Source organism: Pyrgilauda ruficollis, unplaced genomic scaffold (genome assembly GCF_017590135.1).
Source record: "Pyrgilauda ruficollis isolate IOZ18807 unplaced genomic scaffold, ASM1759013v1 scaffold52, whole genome shotgun sequence".
NCBI classification, from domain to species: Eukaryota; Metazoa; Chordata; class Aves; order Passeriformes; family Passeridae; genus Pyrgilauda; species Pyrgilauda ruficollis.
The window spans coordinates 295,780-316,739 of NW_024526822.1; the positions used below are offsets into that span (position 1 = coordinate 295,780).

At 44.5% G+C, this 20,960-nt stretch overlaps 1 protein-coding gene across 1 annotated transcript in view; it reads right to left on the bottom strand.

The window, feature by feature from the left end:
• Positions 1–12,929: 12,929 nt before the first annotated feature.
• BARX2 (BARX homeobox 2) overlaps positions 12,930–20,960 on the bottom strand; it is a 33,317-nt gene continuing 25,286 nt past the window's right edge. Inside the window, exons 2-4 of the mRNA XM_041480578.1 lie at positions 17,438–17,735; positions 14,970–15,054; positions 12,930–14,213 (exon numbers count right to left, since the gene is read on the bottom strand). Of these exons, the coding sequence (XP_041336512.1) occupies positions 13,959–14,213; positions 14,970–15,054; positions 17,438–17,735 (638 nt within the window). The 3' untranslated portion in view covers positions 12,930–13,958. The remainder of the gene's footprint in view (positions 14,214–14,969; positions 15,055–17,437; positions 17,736–20,960) is intronic.

A 20,960-nucleotide genomic window follows, 5' to 3' on the forward strand; every position in this document is an offset into this window, starting at 1 on the left:
TAAGACATCTGCTTTTGCTAAAAATGCCCGGTGATCATCAATTTCCATGCAAATCAAGGTCAGTGTCTTCAGCTGTTAACTAGAAACATGAAGGACATTAGGGAAAGGATCTCTCTGTGCACAGTTAGTGGTGTCTCCAGAGAATGACTCCCCTCTGCAGGAGACAGCATAAATTGTCTGATTTTTCACACTGGCCACAGATGGAAGGAGATGGTCAGCTCAGACTTAACAGCAAACTTTAAGATGGTCAAAGTCAGGTGGGATGAAGCCCATTCAAAGGAAGAAATGTTTCAAGCTGCTGTTGTGTAGCATTGCCCAACAGACTATCAACATGATAAGAAAAATATCTGCTCTAATTTTAAAAAAGTGGAAAAAAAGTGCATTTCCTCACCTTTGATTTGTCAGTCCTGAAAGGGCTCATTTTTTGCATACCACAAAAGCAACAAAAATTTGACAAAGTGAACCAACAACCAACCAAAACTGGAGGAGAAACAAAATTGTGTAAATCATTAGCAACTTCCATCAAGAATTATGATATTAAATCCATTAAATCCTTGTGAAATCCACTGGTATTGGCTCATTGGGCTCAAGAACATGACTGACAAAGTGATCTGGAGGCGAGTTACAGCAACAGAGTGGTGGCACTGCAGTGTCTGAAGTGGCTCAGACCCAAACTAGACAGCAAAGCCAATCGAGGCTTCACTGCAGATGGAGATCCACCATTAAGACCTGGTGGCCTCAACCTGAACCTCTCCAGCACTGAAGAACAGCCCCACAGGAGCACCTGGGTGACTTTATTGACTCTCAGCTTTGGGTGCCTTCCCCAACTCACCCCTGACAGCAAACTCTACTCTGCTGTGGGGTGTCCTGGTCCAGCTCCGGATCTGAATTCTTCGGTTTGCTCCCATCCTGCACCTGCTGAATTACAGGTGGTAAAAATAAAGGCTGTTAAATTATTTCCCAGTGCACCAACAGCACATAAATTTGGGAGAATTTAAGAGAAACTCCAGTCCTAGCCTCTCAAAGGAATTAAAATACATTTCTTATGAGCAGCTGAACTCATGTGCATACTCTTACTGCTCTCAGAGAGGACCCCTGGGGTTTGCACTCCTGCCATTTTCATCTTTGTTGTTTTCAGAACTGTGTTTCGTCTCTTTGTGCCTTTAGTTTCCATATCTGTAAAATGGGCACTTCCCCTAACACAGAAGTTCTGCATTACTAAAGTTGTCAGAGCATTAAAATCATAGCCATGGAGTTCTTGTTTTCTTGATTTCACCCTGTAAAGAGAATAAAATCAAAGCAGATTGCTACAAAAAAAAGAAGCCTTTGTGTCTCATCTTCCTTTACAGATAGAGTTTCTAAGGTATGTTAAGAAACAAAACCTCATAGGGGTTAGTGGTGTCCATTTAAATCTCTCAAATACGTACATGCAAATATTCCTAGTCCAGGCGGATTAACTCCAAATCTAAGTGGATTAGGCAAAAAGCTTCCACAGCAATGTGGAACTGCTAGAGAAAAATATATAAAATTGTCACTTTTGTCAGCTTTACAATACAACTTGATCCCCCCATGTATAATGAGCTGTAAGTCTGGCAATATCCTGGGATCAGGTGGAGAGGAAAATTTCACTTGGGAACAAAGCAGCGGAATTCAGAGGGTCAGGAGACCTGAGGCCACCTTGGTCCCTCACTCAACACCCCACAGTCCTCCCCAGCTGCACTCCTGGAGCTTGGCCAGCCCCTCTGCCATCCTATAGTCACACACACACACACAAATATATATTTACAAACTCCAAGTAGTTAAAGACAACTCCGAAAGATTAGGATGTGAAGGACATGATAAACACATGAAATCACATCAGCAAACAAACAACCTTGCACCATTGTTTGAGGTTATATACAGTACAAGGCTAAAAAAAAAAAAAAAAAAAAGGGAGACAATTGCCTTGCAAGAGGAACAAGGAAAATATAGCAAGTACAGCTTCCTGCAATACTTCCCTGGGCTAGGAGACTGAAGGAGGGCAGAGATAACCGCTAGTAACAACCATTCTGACAAACAGAATTAATACCAGGCTCCATGGGTGGAACAGGAGACCAAGGGAAAAGTCCAGCTCTGATATAGAATCCCAGAATGGTTTGTCTTGGAAGGGAATTAAAGCTCATTTCAGCCCCCTGCTCCGGGCAGGGACACTAGTCCAGGTGCTCCAAGCCCTGTCCAGCCTGGCCTTGGGCACTGCCAGGGATCCAGGGGCAGCCACAGCTGCTCTGGGCACCCTGTGCCAGGGCCTGCCCACCCTGGCAAGGAGGAATTCTTGGGAATTTACTGGCTGAAGAAAGAACACATCACTCTGCACTTGTGGCAGTTCTGGATCAGAAATATTAAAATATAGTAAGAATTTTTTTCAAGATTATGAAGGGAGACCTACTCCCCGGTGCCCATATCCAGGATTGCATTTGATCCGCAGAACTCTCCTCGCTTTTTATTGAAAAAACTTCCCTGACTGGAATTGGTTGTCAGTGCCTGCATGACTGGTCACAGCTTATCCATAGCCTAATTTAGCAGGTGTGTGACTGCCTGTTTAGCTATATTTTTAGATCTCTGAGCTCTTGCAAGCTGTCAGAATGAAAAAGGCATTATTTTAGGAAAAGGAGCACTGCAAAACAGAGTGACAGTCCATTTGACATGTGAGGATAAATTAAGGATGAGAATACATTAAAGAAAATTCTGAGCACCTCTGTCATATTCCTGAATTCAAGGAGAAACACAGCTGAGTTTCAGTTGATCTTGGCTTCTTCAATGACCTGGAGCAGTACATTTTCCCCCCTTTTAGTGTTTAAATAATTTGTCAGTGAAAGATCCCATTCATAAAGTCCTGGCGATGACAGTTCTGCAAAGCTAACTGCCACTTAACTGTGTACCTAATAAATCTGCAACAAAAATAAACAGAGAGGATGACAGGGGGAAAAAAGACTAACAAAGGCAGAGAGCTAAAAAGAAAAAAACAAAAAACCAACAAAAAAACCCCACTGGCAGGTATGAAAGGCCAGTGTCATTAAAACTGTTTGGAATGGTATCGAACAGCATTGCTCCCACTGCCCTCCCCTGTTTGCCTGACCTCTGAATTCTCAGAAGAAACAGGGCTGGGCTGATGTCTGGGTACTCTGTATTTGGTAAGACAACCTTGCTGTGAACAGTGCAGATCCATCTCTCCATCCATGCAGGTGTCCCCATCCACTGGCATCTCCTGGGTAAGACAAAGGACATATCCATGCTCAGGGAAAGCAAGATTTGCATTTATGAAATGAATGATTCCATATAGGAAAAATTATTACAAATCCTCAAATTGTTGAAAGCAGGACTCAGGGAGTGAAATTCAGGCAGAAAATCTGGAACAATGACAATTCTGTAAGAAATTAATCTCATGTCACAAACAAGATAATTTATCACAGAAACCCCAGAGCAAAGGTTATAATAAATCAACTTAGCATGAAGAATTGTCACCTATATTTAAGAATTGGGAAGAAAATTTGATAAAATAGATTTTAACAGCTTAGGAAAATAGAGCAGAAGAGATACAGGGAAATGGGATAATGTGAATAGATTTTGCTGTGGCTAATTTCTTTTCAATAAGATAATGGATTTTCTAGACAAGGAAAATGTCATCCACCAGCAATTTGTATGAATTCTCCACTTCTGCAAAGAGATGTAGTATCTTCACTAACAAAAGCAGGGCTGGTATGAGAGGGTCCAGAGGTGGCTGGAGATACAAGGAAAAGAGAGAGAGAGGCAAGTGGGCTCAAGGAAGTTTATTAACATAGATGTTCAGAATTCCAACTGAGATTAATTTCATGTAAGTCTTTAATTAAAATCCTGTGCAGTAAAAGCAGAGTTGAGCCATCAAAGTTGGCTAATGACAAAAAGCTGAGTCAGATTGCCATTACCAAAGGAATTGTACAACCTGCACGGAAACAGGAGATTGAGAAATGAGATATGGCAGAAGCAAACCATGTAGTAATCACTGAATAATTGAATGAGGTCTCTGGCTACCAAAATCAGGTGGCCCACCTTAAAAAACCCCACCATTTTAACTCCAAAATGAGCAAGACAAGATATCTGGGGTAGAGGAGGTGCTGCTGTAAGACCTTCACTACAGCAGTCTGTGTTGTTTTCATCACCTGTGTTCAAGAAAGATAAATCCAGCCTCGAACAGAAACAGCAGAAGGATATGGGAGTGATCCTGGGAAGGAGATTATCTCATGGGACAAGCCTCCAAGAGCCTGACAGGATGAAGACTGCATGGAGATCTGATCCCCAGCTTTAAATACCCGAGAAGAAGAGCAGTAGAGAGGGAGATCTGCTTGTGGACAGTAAGAGGGAAAAATAAAAGGCCATAGAATGGCATACATAGAGGCCTAGACAGAAACTTTAATGAAGGGCTGCCACAGGAACTGGCCTCTGCAACAGCTTTCCAAGAATAGTAGAAAACTAAAACCCCCTCCATTTGTTTTTAAACAGACAGAAATATTTATGAAAGTATGAACAACATGGAATTGCAACAACCTGGACTTGTAACCCAAACAACCCTGCTAATCCTGATTTTTATTTCCTGCCATGATAGCAGCTTGAGAAGGCACCCCCAGCGCTCCCTGCACAGAACCTGCACAGGTAAAAGGGGAATATTTGTGTTCTATTTCATAAGCATCCATTTCCTGCTCTGTTGTTGCTGTAACTACACTGAGTTTAATCAATGTAAACTGTTAGGAAGAACAGGCAGGAAATGCAACTGATCAAACCAGGATCCTCCAAAGAGGACACCTGACTGGGAAGCACTTGGGGAGCATCAGTGGTGGCAATAATCCCCTGTTCACCTGCTCCAGATTTATTGTGCACAACTAGAACTGTTTCTTTGCTAAGAGCAGATCTTGAAAAAGAGCTAAAATGTAGAAAGCTTTGGGTTTCTGAAAGAAAGAAAAGCATTATGCCTTTGCAGGCCAGGGGCTGGATATGCAGTCACTCCTGATTTTGGGAGACCAGGGCTGCAAGGAGAAGTGTGTGACACCCTCCAAGGAGCTCAGTACCTTCAGAGGAAGCATTATCTGCTGCTTCCGAATCAGTGTTTCTCCCAAAATGTCTCCAATTCATACTTTAATTCCTGATCTTGGCCCTTGTTCCAGGCCCTTGTCCCACATAAGGTAACCAGGGTGCTGACTAAATAATGAAAATCTCATTTTGCTGCCCCAGGCTCCCAGATTGCTGCCGGAGCAGATGGACTCCATGCTGTGCCCAAAAGGTCAGCAGGGCTGGGCGCCAGGGACCTGAGCATTCCTCGGAAAAGGGTGTAGGAAGACTTTTCCACAGCTTCCAGTCAGTTCCTGTCAAGGGGAGGATCAAGTTCAGGGCTTTTTCTCATCCCAGGGTGGTAACATGGCATAAGGAGAGGGGCAGGACCTGGGGAGGAGAACAATGAACTCAGATTTAGCAGGAAAAGGGCTGGCTGATGCATCAGAAATGAGCTGTTCCCTCTCTCCTGGGAAGAGCTTGGAACAAATGCCAAGCCACCCTCTGATTTCTGACATCTTCATCTCACTGTGCAAGATGGTGACTTCTCACTGCAGGAACAGACCTAATTATTACCTCAGGGGTAAATATTCACTGAGGCACATGGAGAATAAGGCAGGTAACTCCCAGTCTGGGCTTTTAATCCCATTATCAGGGATTATTATCAGCATCATTATCCTACATAACACAAAATGAAACACAGGGGGGGGAATGCCATTGTCTTTCCAGTAATGAAAAGCATGGACAGGAGAGGAAATAGTTTCTCTGAGTCACGGTCCCCACCCAAACATAGAAATATCTCCGTGTGGAGGAGCAGGTGATGTTATGGATTAGCTCCTGTTAATTTTCACCATGAAACATCTTCTTTGGGCAAATCCCAGCATGGAAAGCTGCTCTCCCTCCTTAGGTGGTGCAAACTCTAGAGCTTTGCTCTCTTTGAGGTTTGCAGAGAGCTGATGCTCTGCATCCCTTGTTTGGCGATTATCAATCCTCTGAGATGGCAGGCACGTTCCTGCGATCCTCCCACACCAATCCAGGGATGGGCATGGCACAGGAAAAAGAGAACAATTGTTCTGGATGTGGCAAACAGCCCCGGTGTCGCAGCCTGTGGCTTGAGAGCACGCTTGTGTTGCCGCGTCCTCTCCGTGCCCGCTCGGTCACTGCCCGGGCAGCCGGGCACGGCCGACCGCGGGGACACTCCCTGTGCCCGGGCTGCGGGACAGGGCTGCGGCTGCCAGCCCGAAACCAGAGGAGAGGCTGGCCGACGCTGCTGCAGGAAGACAGGGCCGACTCTCAGCAGGGGTAAAGCCAAGGTTTATCTCAGGGCTCAGGGCAGCTCTGACCCTCAGGGAACCTGCTGCACAGAGCACACACCGAGCCCTGCACCAGGCATAAACGGGGGTGGGAACAAGGGAAAGATACATGGAACAACCAATGGGGGAATTGGGGGGTGTGCAAAGTAGGGAGATGGACATGAAGGATCACAAATTAGGAAGCACCTTAAGGGAGGGCCCTGACCTCTGCCCAATCACTCGACGCCCCTGGGGGAAGATTCTGGAAAGAGGGGAAGGGAGGCCGAGTGATTGACAGGGCTGCAGGGAGGAGACTGGGGAATGGTTCTGCAGGCACACGGAGGATGGACATGGGGGAGGAGGAAAGTAATTTGGGGCAAACCATTTTCAGGAAGGAAGTGGAGGTACATCAGTGAAACCATTCCAAACTGAGAACAAGGATCATAAAACACAATGCAACAAATAAGGATAATAAAATACAACACGCTTGGGTGTCTGCTAAAACTTCCAGCAGCATTGGTGGACTACAGCTCTGGGAGTCCTAGGAGGTGCAATTGCCCAGCTGCCAAAGCCTAAAGGACCTGCTGTGGGAGCAACATTGATCAGGAAGTGTCCAAGGTAGGAAGGCTGGGAAGAGAGGCACAATGGTGGGCAATCCAAAAGTCCATAAGAAGATGGAAATTCCCATCCCTCCTGGCAGGACCTTGAGCCCAAAGCACCACGGCTTGTATGCACACTGACATGCCAAGGACAGGGATGGATGATGGAGAAGTGTCTCCACACTGATCTGGTGCCACCATCTCTCAGCAGAATCACTGTGAGCAAGAACTCCCAGCCTGTGACCTACTTGTGCATTTATCACTTCTAATCCACCTCTTTCAGCTTGTTTGCTCTTCACTGAGCTACCAGTCCTATAGGATAATGTGAAATTTCCAGAGGCACCAGGAAAGCGCCTCAGGGAGCTGTGTGACCTAGCTTTACAAATAACCCCCCTTCCTTCATGTTGGCTTGCTAAAAAGTTCTTGAAAGCCACAAAAACCTGCAGGGTTTGTACCCAGCAGCCTCAAGGATGGAGCCCTGCTGTTTTCATGGCAGTTTATTCCTCTTTTTTCCCATTACTTTTATAAGAGTAAGTATGAGCACTACTATAGCACTGTAATTACAAGGTGATGCTGCTGGGACAGCCACCCAAGCTGGGACAGGAAGGGATGCTGCTGAAAGCTTTCTCACAGTGAGCTCCTTCTAGCAGAAATAGCAGGGCCTGACTGATTTCAGACAATTCTCAGACCTGCTTTAACTTAATCCCCTTTCTGCGACAGCCGCTGTGACACCTTTCAGGGCTTCAGGATCCCTTGTACTCTTTGTCCTCACCAAACCTGCCTGAACTCATCATGGTCTGCAAGGATCAGCATCATAATTGGGTATTGCAGCTCTGATACAACTAATGAAGGTTTTACTTCAGCTTAAGTGAGAGCTGGCTTTGGGTGTGGTGAGAAGGGTGAAGTCTGCAGTGTCCAGGAACTCAGAACCTTCTCCACCTGACAAGGCTGGCTCCTGCTTGGGAAGGGCATTAATGGTCCGTGTAGGAAGCAAAGAAGGCCTAAAGTATTTCACTATTGTTTTGTCTACAAGGGTTTGGTTCCTTTGGTTTATGCAAATATTAGAAGCATTTGCCCAAGGGGTACCATCACTTCCACTGCTTTTGTTAGTGCTCGACAGCCTTCACCACCTTCTTCCCCAGGAAATTTTGGCTCCTGAAATTTTACCCTGATAAATTTGTTCCTCAGTAATCTCTGGAGGGAAAATTCCCACTCCCACCTGCATGCAGGAAGGCAGGCTGTCAATGATTTCAGGAAATCAGTGAGTAACACTTTCTGTTACCCTCAGTTGTTTGATGAAACAAGAGCTCCAGTGTTTCCATCAGTGAAGGGACCGGTCAGAGCAGCCTGGAGGGGTTCCCTGTCCATTGGCAGCTGCCCACACTTCTCCCTTTGGGAGAGGATCATTTACCCATGGTAAATTTACCCAGCAGATCCAGAGGCTTCCCTTTGAGTAGTGACTATCATTCCACTGCACTGGGACACTGTGTTCAAGGAGGTACAGGAAGGGACTGGAATTAGTCGGGAAAGCCTAGAAACAACAGGGTGTCTGGTTTAACCAAAAACAACAATCAGACAATCTATTTCTGCCAGGAAAAAGATATTTAGATTTTAGGGTTCAGATCCCTGCATTGAAAATCACTCATGGACTTTAACTCCACGACTTTAAGGTGTAAAACTTGTACCCAGTTGTGGATTCCTAGGCACAAGACAAGGGACAAGTTGAGGGTTTTTTTCCAGTTTTTAGATAGTAATGTGAATCAAATATCACTAATTTAAGAGATGTAAATTGCAGCTACAATATAGTAATGGAAAGCTACTGTGCTCCAAAGATTGATGCCCTCAAATCATTTCAGTTTACAATAAAACCTGATAAGTCCTACCTGCCGGTACCAGACCTTGAGAAGAAAGAGGAGTGAGGTTCTTAAAGGATATTCATGCCAACATCTAAAATTCTACAGGATCTAGACTTCATCAAACCTCTGCCTTTGTTGAGATGTGGGCCCAAATCCTTAAGTCTATTCCAAGAACTGTTCTTTATCCAGCTATATTTTAATTTATAGTGCATAAAAGGAAACACGAAACATGAAAAACATTCGTCATCCTTGCACATATAGCTAAACCACAGAAAAATATCTCTCTGCAGAACTAGTGCTGCATCTGTCCAAAAAATAGACGTTGATCTGTCCAAAAAATAGACGTTGACTTTTTTACCATAATTATTTTTTTTTTCTAGTTTTATTTTTCATGTAGGTTGATACAGTTAAGCTGTTCCCCTTTGTTTTTATTTTCAGCTACTCTTCTCCCCTCTTTTTTCCAGTCCATTCTTTTGTACTGTCCTTTTCCATTCTGCTGCTGAGGAAAGATGATTGAGAGGGGGGAAACTGAAAACCCTCTCAAACACCAAATTTATTTGTACTGGCCTGAAGTTAAATGAATAAAGATTTTTTTCTTATTTATCCTTTCTGGGACCTGGGGAAACCATCCTGCAGGATGAGCTCAGTGCTTTGCAATATTATCTCAGGAGTGGGTACAATAAAAGGTGGGTCCCAGCCAGAACTCCAGATATGAGCACTTTCCATCCCTGTAGGGGAATTGGGATTTTGACATCGGGGCTTGTTCCTTTCTGTCGGGACTGGAAGCCAAATACCCCTGAACATCATCAGGGCTCAATCCCAAGGGCTCTTGTCTCGAGTCAGATTTCTGGGATGAGCAACCAGCAGTCCTGGGACAGCAGATCCTGAGAGTCAAGAGGCTTTTAAAGGAAAGAAACCATCTCCAGGGCTGGCCCAAAGGCAGCCCTCGGCTGTCACTGGGGCTGAGGATGAGACTGTGCAGATTGCCTCAGGGAGCAGCTCCCTGTGTTTCTCCTCAGGTGCCTAAAATCAGGCTTCTGCTGTTTTCCCTGGGTCTTAGGAGCAGAAGCAAACACAGCTCTCAGCCCACAGCCCCTGTTAAGGGCTAAATCTCAGCCCAGCCTTCAAACCCAACTCAGCTCAGCTCAAAGCCAGTGGAAGAGTCACTCAATTCTTGTCATTTCAGTGACCAGACTAAAAATAAGCCCAAAGCAGAAAAACCTTAAAGCAAGAGGAAAAGGAGCCCTTGCCTCCCAACAGCAGCTGGGATCCCTATGTTTAGTTCTACTAGAATTTGTAATTTTACTCCAGTTGTAATGTAAATGGGTTTCCTCACTTCTTCTTCATGCTGTTTTCCCTCCGTCCAAACACATTCTGAATGTGCTCTCCATGATCACTCAGGGATTATCAGTGAAAGTAATTCAGTGTGAGCAGCAGCAGAGAGCATTTCAAGAGCTAATTCTGGACTTAAATAATCATGTTGAAAAATAAGATGTTAAGATTGCTCCTCAGCCAACAGAGGAAGAAAAACATCTTCAGGTCTTGTGGACTCATGAAAAACTAGCCCAGACAGCAAGATAATTGCATTTTTACCCAGACTGACTCATAAATTATTAGAATGGGATTAACGAGGGAAAAAAATAATTAAAAAATCACTGGAACTGTTCCCACTGTAAAGTGGGGCTGAGTCAGAAACAATTATTTTCATCTGGGAAATGCCATTTTGTAAAACTTACTTTACCCTTTGTTAGAAAATGGCCAACTTTGCTTTCCTTGGGACTTAGAAATCTATCATTAAAATTTTTGTAAATTTTGTATTCTCATATTTATCAGTTTCATTGAACAGCAAAGACACCCCACACACCACTTCCTATCTCAGGGCAAGAAAGTGATATTTTTTCCTGTTTCTACATTTATTTCCCCACCCTGTTATGTAAATCTATCGGAATTCTTCAAATTGGACAAATCCAGTGGGTACCAACTACAAAAACCCCAGCAAATGCATCTGCATTATCCATTTTATGAAAAACCTTTTGGTTGAAGAAAACACTGAAGATTCCAAATGCTGTGTTTACAGTACATCTCTGATTGTTTTTTGGGGTTTTTTTTTGGTTTTGTTTTGTTTTGTTTTGCTTTTTTGTTGTTTGTTTTTGTTTTTGTTTTGGGGTTTTTTTTTGTTTGTTTGTTTTTTTGTTTTTGTTTTTTTTTAAGTTAAAAAAGTCCCAGGAGGGTTTGGGTTGGAAGGGGCCCTAGACCTCATCCAGTCCCATCCCCTGCCATGAGAAAGGACATCTTCCACAATCCCAGGCTGCTCCAAGCCCTGTCCAATGTGGCCTGGAAGAGAACAGATTCATTACAAAATATTTCACTTAGACAAGCTGAAATATCTTTGATGGCTTGACAGTCAGTTTTTTGTTTCTAGAATCATCTGCACACAATATTCAGTTTAATCAGCTGTTCAGGCTTACAAATCAACTGAATAGAAACTCTTGCAGAGTTTTTTTGCAACTTGATGGTGAAACTCATTACTAGACAAATGATTTCCACTCCGTTGCTCTCTTCACTCTCCCTGAGTACTGCGGCATTTGAGACTTGTGGAAACATTTTCTGTGAAGATAGGAGCGCTGATGCCACTATCCAAGAACAATAGAGGCTGATTACAGATTTCATAGACCATGTAATCTAATTCCTGTATAAACAGGCCATAGGCCTTTTTAAATTAAATGTTATTTCTAGTCCAACAGATACAGTTGAACTACAGCACAATTCTGGAAAGAAGAGGAAAAAAAGACATCCAGAGATAAAGAATGTGCAACAACTCAGACATTGTATCATAGCTCCAGCAAAATCCTGCCTTGCCACCTTTGCCTCTCACAGGGGCTGTCACGAGCATGTCCGGGCTCTGTGAAAGAAAAATGTTCAAAGACAACTAAATTTTGATGCATTTAATGGCAGAGGAAACACTTTGCAATTCACAGAACTGTTCTGTTTACAACAGAACAGGCAAGAGGGAAATGTTTCAACCCATTTCTAGTTCACTATGACACAGAAAAAAAGGAGCTAAAAGGTAACAAATACCACGTATTTTCTAAGCTCCTTGCAAATGAGTGTTGCCCAGTTCTGGTAAATTTGCCTTAGGCTCAGGTGCAAACTGCCGATGCACTTACACCAGCGGCTGCCTTTTCCAAGGTGGTTGTTGTGTGCTGGACACACAGGGAATGGAGCACGTCCCTCCCTGGCTTGGCTAAAGCTGCAGTTTCGCCACATGAAACTGTAATCTCTGTCTCACACACTGTAAATACACACAGTGAGCAGCACAAAGAGGATTACCTCAAAAGTATTTATCTATTAAGCCATTTCAAAAATCAGTCCCCAGGCAGGATTATACAGATTCATTTCTTCAAGGAAAGAAGAAACCCACATTTTATAACATTAGTACTGTTCTAGGACAGGATGTCCCACAAACACCACTGCTCCTTATATGACTTATTTATTTTTACCTTTCTGAAAGCTGTTTTCAAGTTTTAAAGCACATCTTCAGTCACTGACTGGATGGAGAACAAACAATGGGAAGGGTGGGATGCATGGCAGCTGTGGAAAAGCCTTGCCAAGCTGGGAGTCAACCATGAATACTGCACAAATCCTTTACCAAATACCTGTTTTATGTTACCCGATGGAACTCAGAGCTAATCAGAGCTGGAATCAGACACTTCCAAACAAGAAACTGGGGGAAAAAAATCCCTTTCTCCTCACTCAACACTGCTTGGATAAACCGTTTGAGATCTGTGTGTGAATCCTTGCCATGCCAAAAAAGGGATATTCAGAAATCATCTTCACAGGGCCACAAAGAGCCACGAAATATGTGTCCAGAACTGGAGGAGGTGACAGAAAATAGTGCCCTTGTTCTGACACATTCACCCCGTGGCAAGGTGGCATTTACAACACCCTCACCTCCTTTAGCAAGTGCTACAAATAGTATACACAGAGCTTGTTGTGCAGTGATGTTAAGGAAAATCTGGTGATTTCCATTTCCTCCAGATTTTGCTGGAATAGAAAAACTTGTTCCAGAAAAGCCTGATATTCTGAAATGAGAACCTCTGGAAGAGAAACAACAGCAACAACTGTTTGATTTATATATCTTATTTTTAATTAAAAAATAAAGGTTATCTTAATACATCTCTTGCAGCCTTTGGGCAAAATGCACTCTTAACAAGACTCTATGAAACATGGTGCACATCTTTTCTTGGCACACATCTTAAACAAATGCCAGCTTCCTGCAGCAACTTTGGAAATCCACCATTTTCCCCAAACCCTGAAAACATTTAACAGTTCATTTAAAAAATCCCTACAAAAATTAGAAGTGGGCCCAAAGCAAAAGTCCCCAATCCAAGCACCCAAAAGCTTTTGGAGCAGACTTACATCCAAATGCTCATTTCATTCCAAGTTTTATCCCACATCACTGCAAATTCACAGACACAGCACCCAAACCACTCAAGGAGAGGCAAATGGAGCTGACCCAGGTACAGATCTCCCTTCGGAAGCTTTGATCTTACCTGGGCCAAAGCAAACCTGGGAGTCTGAACCATTTCCTAAAATTGTTTAAGTCAGGCCCATCCCTAACAGAATTAAGTGCTGGTTATACGAGGAAATGGTGCTGTCAGAGGTCCCATTCCTTGCCTATCCCTGATCTGAGCCCAGGCCAAGCTCTTTGTCCATTGGCACCACACAAGGCAAGGATAAAGCCAAGGGAACACACTGACCCTCCAACACAGCCACACACCTGCCTCCCACTGCCTGGGAGAGCCCCAGGCTTCTCAAGGAGCTGTCTTGGTGTGGTTTTCCCTGGAAATGTCCTGGCCCCAGCCTTCTCTGCAGGAAAGCTCAGGCCCCTGCCAGAGGAACAGGCTGGCATCACTCCCACGGGATGTCTGTGTTCCACCTGGCCCGTGATGGCTGATTTGCAAAGGCACAACGTGACCAATCTCTCGAGTTATACACAAGGTCTACATACATATATATATATTTATATATATATGTACACACACACCACTACATACATATTTAAATATATATATACATATATATATTTGGGGTTGATTTTTCTCTGTGATCTTTTTTTTTTTCCTCTTCTTTTCCCCTCCTTTCATTCCCTTTTAACTTAATGGTGTAGTCTCCTCTGAGGAAGGCTCTGGTATATGTTCTGGAGACTTCTCTGACTCCAACAGGACTTCTTCTGCGTTCTCCTCTGTTAATTTTGGCTCCTCAGAGGCTTGACATCCCTCCTGCAGCTGACTCTGAGCCTGACTGTTCATTTTCTCCTCTGCTTCAATCTCCTCTGAGGTGGGAATGGAGTTTTTCTTTGGACGGCCTTTGGGCTTCGTTGGAGCTTCCTGTCCACCCTTCAACACCTGGAGCAAAGAGATGAACTGTCAGGATTCTGAACTTTGCTGGTCTCAGACATCCTGTTCTGTCTAACTCCCTCTCTCTTCACACCATTCCTGCAGCAACAAGACACTCCAGCCAAGGATCTATATCCAAGGTAATGCCAAATTTGTTAGAAGTGACAGTAACTTCTGCAGGTGCCACATGCATCCAAAGGAACAGCCTAGAACTGCACCTTGTCTCCCAAATCAGAAAACATAGACTAGAGAATGTCACAGCATCATATTCCCACCAGTATTTATTGAGTGGCTGTCCTTCATAAAAAAGCATTTTAACTGGAAAAGGACCATGAAGATGAGAAAAAGTGAAAGGTGAAATGAAGATATGAGAAGCAAAAATTAATATCAGCTCTCAAAACTGCTCTGTTTCCATAGAGAAACAGTCTTTTTTTTTCTATGCACAAAACCAATCCCAGAAGCACTGAGATCACAGGAATGCCAAAAATGCAGAAGGAGATATTTTGGTTCTTCCCTCACTTCTATTCTGATTTCTTTCACCTCTTTGCTTTGTCCTCCTCCTACTGCCTTTAGTCCCCTCTAGCCCACCACATACACCGCAGTATGAACACTTTAAAAAAAGGGACCATCTCTGTGAAAAATGATCAGGAATAAAACAAAATTGGGTATAAATAGCCACAAGTCACTCCACTATGTTCAGCTTCCAAATCTGTTCTTTGCAATCAGTTTTTAAGAGCCATGGAGAAATGACAAGCACCCACTCACCATTTTCTTCCACTTCATCCTACGGTTCTGGTACCACGTCTTCACCTGGAGCTGAGTCAGCCCCAAGGACTGGGCTAAGTCGAGCCTGGGAGACAAACCAGACAACAAAATGAGTTTACTGAAGCCAAGAGGAGCTCAGGTGCCAGGCCTAGGCAGTACAACACTGTTAGAGCATTCAGCAGTGTCTCTCTGATCAGTTGTCTCAAGACACAAAAGTAGTCACACAAAAGTGGTAAAACCCACGGATTTGGGATGCAAAGACAGATGTTCCTATGGAAGATGCAGTTGTTTGCAAGCTCTCTTTTCTAGACATGGCAGGGTTTGTCTGCCCTCTCTGAGACATGAACCTGCTGCACCCCAGCTGCTGACGCTCCATGTCTGTCCATGAATTAGGAGCTACTGGTACATCGCATCCCCAAGAAACAGGTGTCTGAAGCAAACAGGTAGGAACAGACACACAGCAGCAGCAACTCTTTGTATCATATTTCTTCTTCACTGCCTTCAGAATGGGGATCATGGTACTTGCCAATTTCTCATGGAGTAGTAGTACATCTAAATCTATCAATTTCATATACATTCTACTATTTAGGCAATTTAAGCTTCTAAGTGCATTTGGTTTTTGTTTGTTTAGCTGCAGGGTATACGTGGCAGACAGCCCATAATCCTGATTCATCCTTCACAAATCTCCAACCCATGCAAGTTTGTGTGAACCCACTAATTATTTCTATATTAAAGCCCAGGATATGAAGGAAATGTGGCTCAGAGTAGCTCCTGATCCTTCCCCACAGGTGACAGCACCATGCAGCTGGTGGTTTTGTAATGGAGCTGCACAAGGGATGGAGTTGGAAATCCTCAGCCACGCCAGGAAAGTGCCCCTCGGAGTCATGCAAGTCCTGCAGGTGGAACAGGTCCAACTCAGAGCCACATTCCACAGTATTCTGCATTCTGTGACTTTTTGGCAAATATCTCCTTGCCTTTGGATGGGCAAACACACTTGTCAAGGCCAAGTTTTTCATAGTACAACCTTTGTTACAGCTGGGTTCCTTGGGCAACCAGATTTACAATTGTAAACACCCACATACTTCACACCAGCTCTCTGTGCTCCACCTCACACTCAAGGATTCATGCTTCTCCCCTACTCCAGATTCGCTCTGGATCACCAGGCTTGTTCTGCCACTACATCACATCTGAAGCCATTGATCTAAGACACCATTACTGTTAAGATTAGCACATGTCAGAGTCATTACCCTGATGTACTGCCCTCCTTCACTACGATAAACCAGGGGTTTCAGGTGTCCTCCCAGGGCTACAATCTCCTATCCAGGCCAAAAGCTGCAGAAGTGAACACAGATCACAATTCACTGCTTTGCCACATTTCCAGCCATGAGTTGACAGAGAGAAGCTCGGCTTAGCCAACCCTTCATGCCTTAGTGCTCAGGTCTGGTAACACCTGGATTACCTGAAACCAGCTGCCATCTCTTGCCACATACCTCAGTGCAACCAGCACTGCCTGGAAACCCAAGGAAACAAACACAGGGGAAGTGGTACATGGGCAGGAATTGCTCATCGGCCTCAGTGAAGCCAAGCAACAGTCACATGAGATTATTAATTACCAGCCTTGAGTGCTTCAGCAAAGTGTCAGCCATCTGGTGATGTGAAGCTGTGAGGAGTCAGTGCAGGCATAGCAGGAATTCTGAAACTCCAGGAGGCAGGTTGGCTATGGCCAGGAATTTTCATCTTGCAGCAATTTGGTGACAGGGAGTAGGAGCAGAAAATGCCATCTTCAGAATCAATTTAAATATTGGGACACTGCCCTCTGTGGAGTTAAGGGACTGATACCTTTCAAACTTTCTCCAGGTTTACAAACTTCCTAGGAATTTGATGGATCATTTTTCCATAATTTAAATTTCCAGAGAAGGATTCAAAGCCCTTAAAAGAGCTAAAATCTCTCTTAGTTTGGTTTGCCCATGTCGCACCAAGCAGTGCCTAAGAACTTGCCTGTGCCTTTGGAAGGCACTTTTCAACTCCATGCTTATGAACAGGCCACCACCTTCCCACAGAATTGCTGCCCAAGGTACAGGATCCAGTCCAGCTCAGGAGCAGCTGAAAATAGCATGAACACACAGCCATAAACCAGCAATCCCAGGGAGAGATAGGCTCCATCGTTTTTCTAGTGTGCAGCAGGAGTCAGAAAGGCAGAGATCCTTCTTCTCTGAGGAGATCTTTGAGCCTGGAGAACTGCTCCCAGCCATGTGTATCATCACCTGACATTTCCACTGATATGATCTATTTGCGTCACCTTTGATCCCAGGAAAAGTAGTCTTGAATTTGACTCAGATTACCTGCCATGGCCACAGCCAATGGCAGAGGCAACATCCCAGCCAGAGAATGTTCAGTGTGGAACAGTTGAGCAGGGCTGGAGCATCCCTTTCGCTCCTCCCTGTTCCTGGTGTGAGCAACCAACCTACCTGTCAGGGGTGGAGAGGTACTTCTGCTTCTGGAATTTCTTCTCCAGGCCCATGAGCTGGATCTCGGTGAAGATGGTCCTACTTCGGCGCGGCTTCTTCGAGCGTGGCGGGGGCTGCTCTGCCTCTGACTCGCTGCTGCCCTGGGCCTCACCGGGGGGAACCTCTGTGCCCACGGCCCCCAGGCAGGGCTGGGCTGGCAGCACCCGGGAGCTGCCGGCGGCCGGGAGCAGCTGGGGCAGCACGGGCGGCTGCCGGGTGATGACGGAGATGAGGGGGTACGCCCGGAGAGAAGGGGAGCCTGGCAGGGAGGAAGCACAGGCAGATGAAAGTCAGATCTGAGTATCTGACTGATGTATCTGAGCAGTGGGAGCGCAGGGCAGAGGAGAGAGACAGGAAGGGCTCTCCTGGCTCTGCCATTTGCTTGTTACAAAACAAGCAAGAATATTCCCCTCTTTGGACCTGTTCCTTCTCCCAAACTGCACATCTTTTCTTGTGCTGGGGAACCCTAACCCTAACTCTAACCCTAACTCTAACTCTAACCCTAACCTTAGGACTGGGGAAAGGAAGGACTGCCTTTCCACTCCTTTTTTAGGAGATATTATAACCATTGAAATCATCTGCCTAATTACTGCAAGAGATTAAACTCCAAGCAAAGGATGAAATATATCCCCAGTCTGTTCCCAACTTTGTTTCCCTGGGGAAACTAGGACAGGGTTCACTTGAGACAGTCTCCCTCCCCTTGCAGGTAAAAGAGGTAACAGAGTCTGGTTCACAGCTCATTCCATCCCCTAATAGGCAACTGCATCAGAACTACTGTCACCCTCCATTGCCCACAGTGATCCCGGTGACCGTGCAGGAAGATGAGGATGAATAGATCCCAAGAGTTCTTCACTGACTGAACTCTGCATCTTATACCACCCAGCTGATACCAGCCCTAAAAACAAACCAGTTCTGCTCAAATCTTTTCAGATCAAGGCTGTTCTGGGATGAGAAATCCAAACATTCCAAAACACTAGAGGAAGTTCTGGTCCACATCAGGCCTTCTGATTTACAGCTATAGCAAATTCCTGCTCAGCCTTAGCCCCAAGAAACTGAATGTTCCTTTAAAGTTTGGGCAGGGAAATTGAGCTACATATGGGAAACATAAACTCACTGTAAAATATACAACCTGCAGAGTCTTGGGCAACTCACTTTCTTGCTCTGTACCTCATTTTACCTAATTTGCAAGATGGAAACAATCCTCCTTACCTACATCACTGGTGATAAAGTATGGATTAAAATTTAATGTGCACAAAGTATTCGGAGATCTTTAGATAAATGGGACTGTGGAAAGGAACATATTACACCAGCAGGCCTGATTGTGAAACCCTTCACATGAATCACCACTAATGAAAATAACAATCTCTAGACCTCAATGAGTGTGTTGGGGTGAGTAACTCCACACCATGGAAGAAAGGAGTTCCCAGCCTGGCCTGCTGATGACCCGTATTTCTCAGCCCTCTCCCCAAGTGTAGGGTTGTGATCACAGGAAGCAGGTCCTAGGTGAGCTGGGTACATCAAAGAACTTCATAGCTTGTTGACCGTTGCTTCTCTCCTCAACCACAGCAAGTTGTGCAAAATCCAGTCACTTACAAAGCAAGCTGGAGAAACTATTTTCAAAACCCTAAATAGCTGTGACTACAGACTGGGGTTTAGGCAGACTAAGGCTTCAGTCTTGCTTTATCCTCCACACCTCTGCAACACTAAAAATCAAAGTATTTCCATTAAATGTAAAGCTTTCCACTTAAACCACCAAGGACGCATTTGAGAGATGAGATCAGAATTACCAAGCCAACCTTTAGCTTGTGTCAAGCCTTATCTAACTTTTCTTTCTGGGTATTTTTTCCAGCTGAAGGCTGTGCTGATCTACAGCACCACTGAGTAACTGGTGGAAATTTTGCCTTGATTTACAACTTCAGTGGCTGTTCAAAGATCATAAACCAGGACAGAGTGTGCTGTCCTTTTCTTTACACCACTGTCCTTTGCTTTACACCTCTGTCCTTTGCTTTACACACTAAATCTATGCTGGTATTTATGCCCCCTCTGACACCACCCAGCTAGACAGAAGGTAAAGCAGATGCTGCTCCCATAGCCTATGTCCTCCTTGTCAACCCATCACTGTTCATTTCTGACAGTAGGATAACAAAAAACTTGCTGGCTCACCCATAGAACAGATGATTTCTTCTCTTTCAGCCAAATTTGCCCAAAAATCATCCCCTCTTGTCCCCTCACAGGGTGTCTCAATTTCTAGAGTCCTATGAAGGAACACTGAGCCACCTCCACCATGAGAGGTGTTCCTGGGTGTGCCAGAGATTCATGAGGACATTTTGTGTTGATGTCTTCATTTGCAGCAGTCCTGGCACTCAGCCCCAGGACACAATTGCTCTTGGTCACTCAGGTTCCAATAGACTTCTTGGATCCCCGTTCTACCCTGTTCTGAATAAGGAGACTTAAGTTAAGCTTACTCCAGAAAGGAGTGGGTCCAGTCTTATTACATCCCTTTATCCACTGCTGTGGATCACAGAGCTCCTGCTCCTCTACAGGTTCTTCCTCCAAACCTTATCCCACAGCCCATTCCTGGTCTCGCTCATAGGTAGCTTTTGGCAGCAGATCACTGATGAATCAATACTTTTGTACCTCCATACATTTCCAGCAGGGCTCTCCATAAAGTACAAAATTACTCATTAATAATAAATCACCAGAGCTCAGAAACCCCTGCAAGGCTCCAAGTGACTGACACCTCTGGATGAAAAGATTTTTACAAGAAACTCTCTTCAAGGTTGGTCAGCAAAGTTATTTGATATCAGGGATATCAATATTATTCTTATTATTATATTGATAACCAGGGATATTTTCTTTTCTGTATGGCATGGCAGCAGCACATGGGAGTGCTTGAAGGAGGGGAGGATGGTTACAATCGTCCCAGAGCATAAGATCTGCCTTCATCAAACAGAGAAAAGTCTCTTCGAGTTATTTTTCCAATAGTCAGGTAAGATTAGGATTACAAGAACTGCTTTTCAAGATCACCAGCAACACCTTGGCTATTTTTGCAGGCTAACAGTGGTTATTAGAGAAGCAGATGACACTGGAGTTGTTTGGGTCTGGGTTTTCAAGTGCTGAGCACCTGAATGAGGGGATACATTTTCCAAAATTCTTAGCAGCCAGCAGCTGTGCCCTGGTCAAACAGTTAGAAAAGCTCAGCACATGCTTATTTTTGGAGCCCACGTCAGGACACAAATTTATTTACAGCCCTTCTGAAACCACGGTGCTGCTTCTGCGCAAGTCGTGGTTTACAACTGCCAAGCTGATTTCAGTTCCAGGTGCTGAACAGATTTGTGAGGCTGCTGACACTAAATGTCGTGTATTTGTTTATCATTTGTGCTTGTAAGAGTAACCTTTGCTTATGGTTTGACACCAACAGTTGTGACAGTGCTTTTAGAAACCACCATAAATAATGAAAGCATCGTTATCAGCCCAGCTTTTA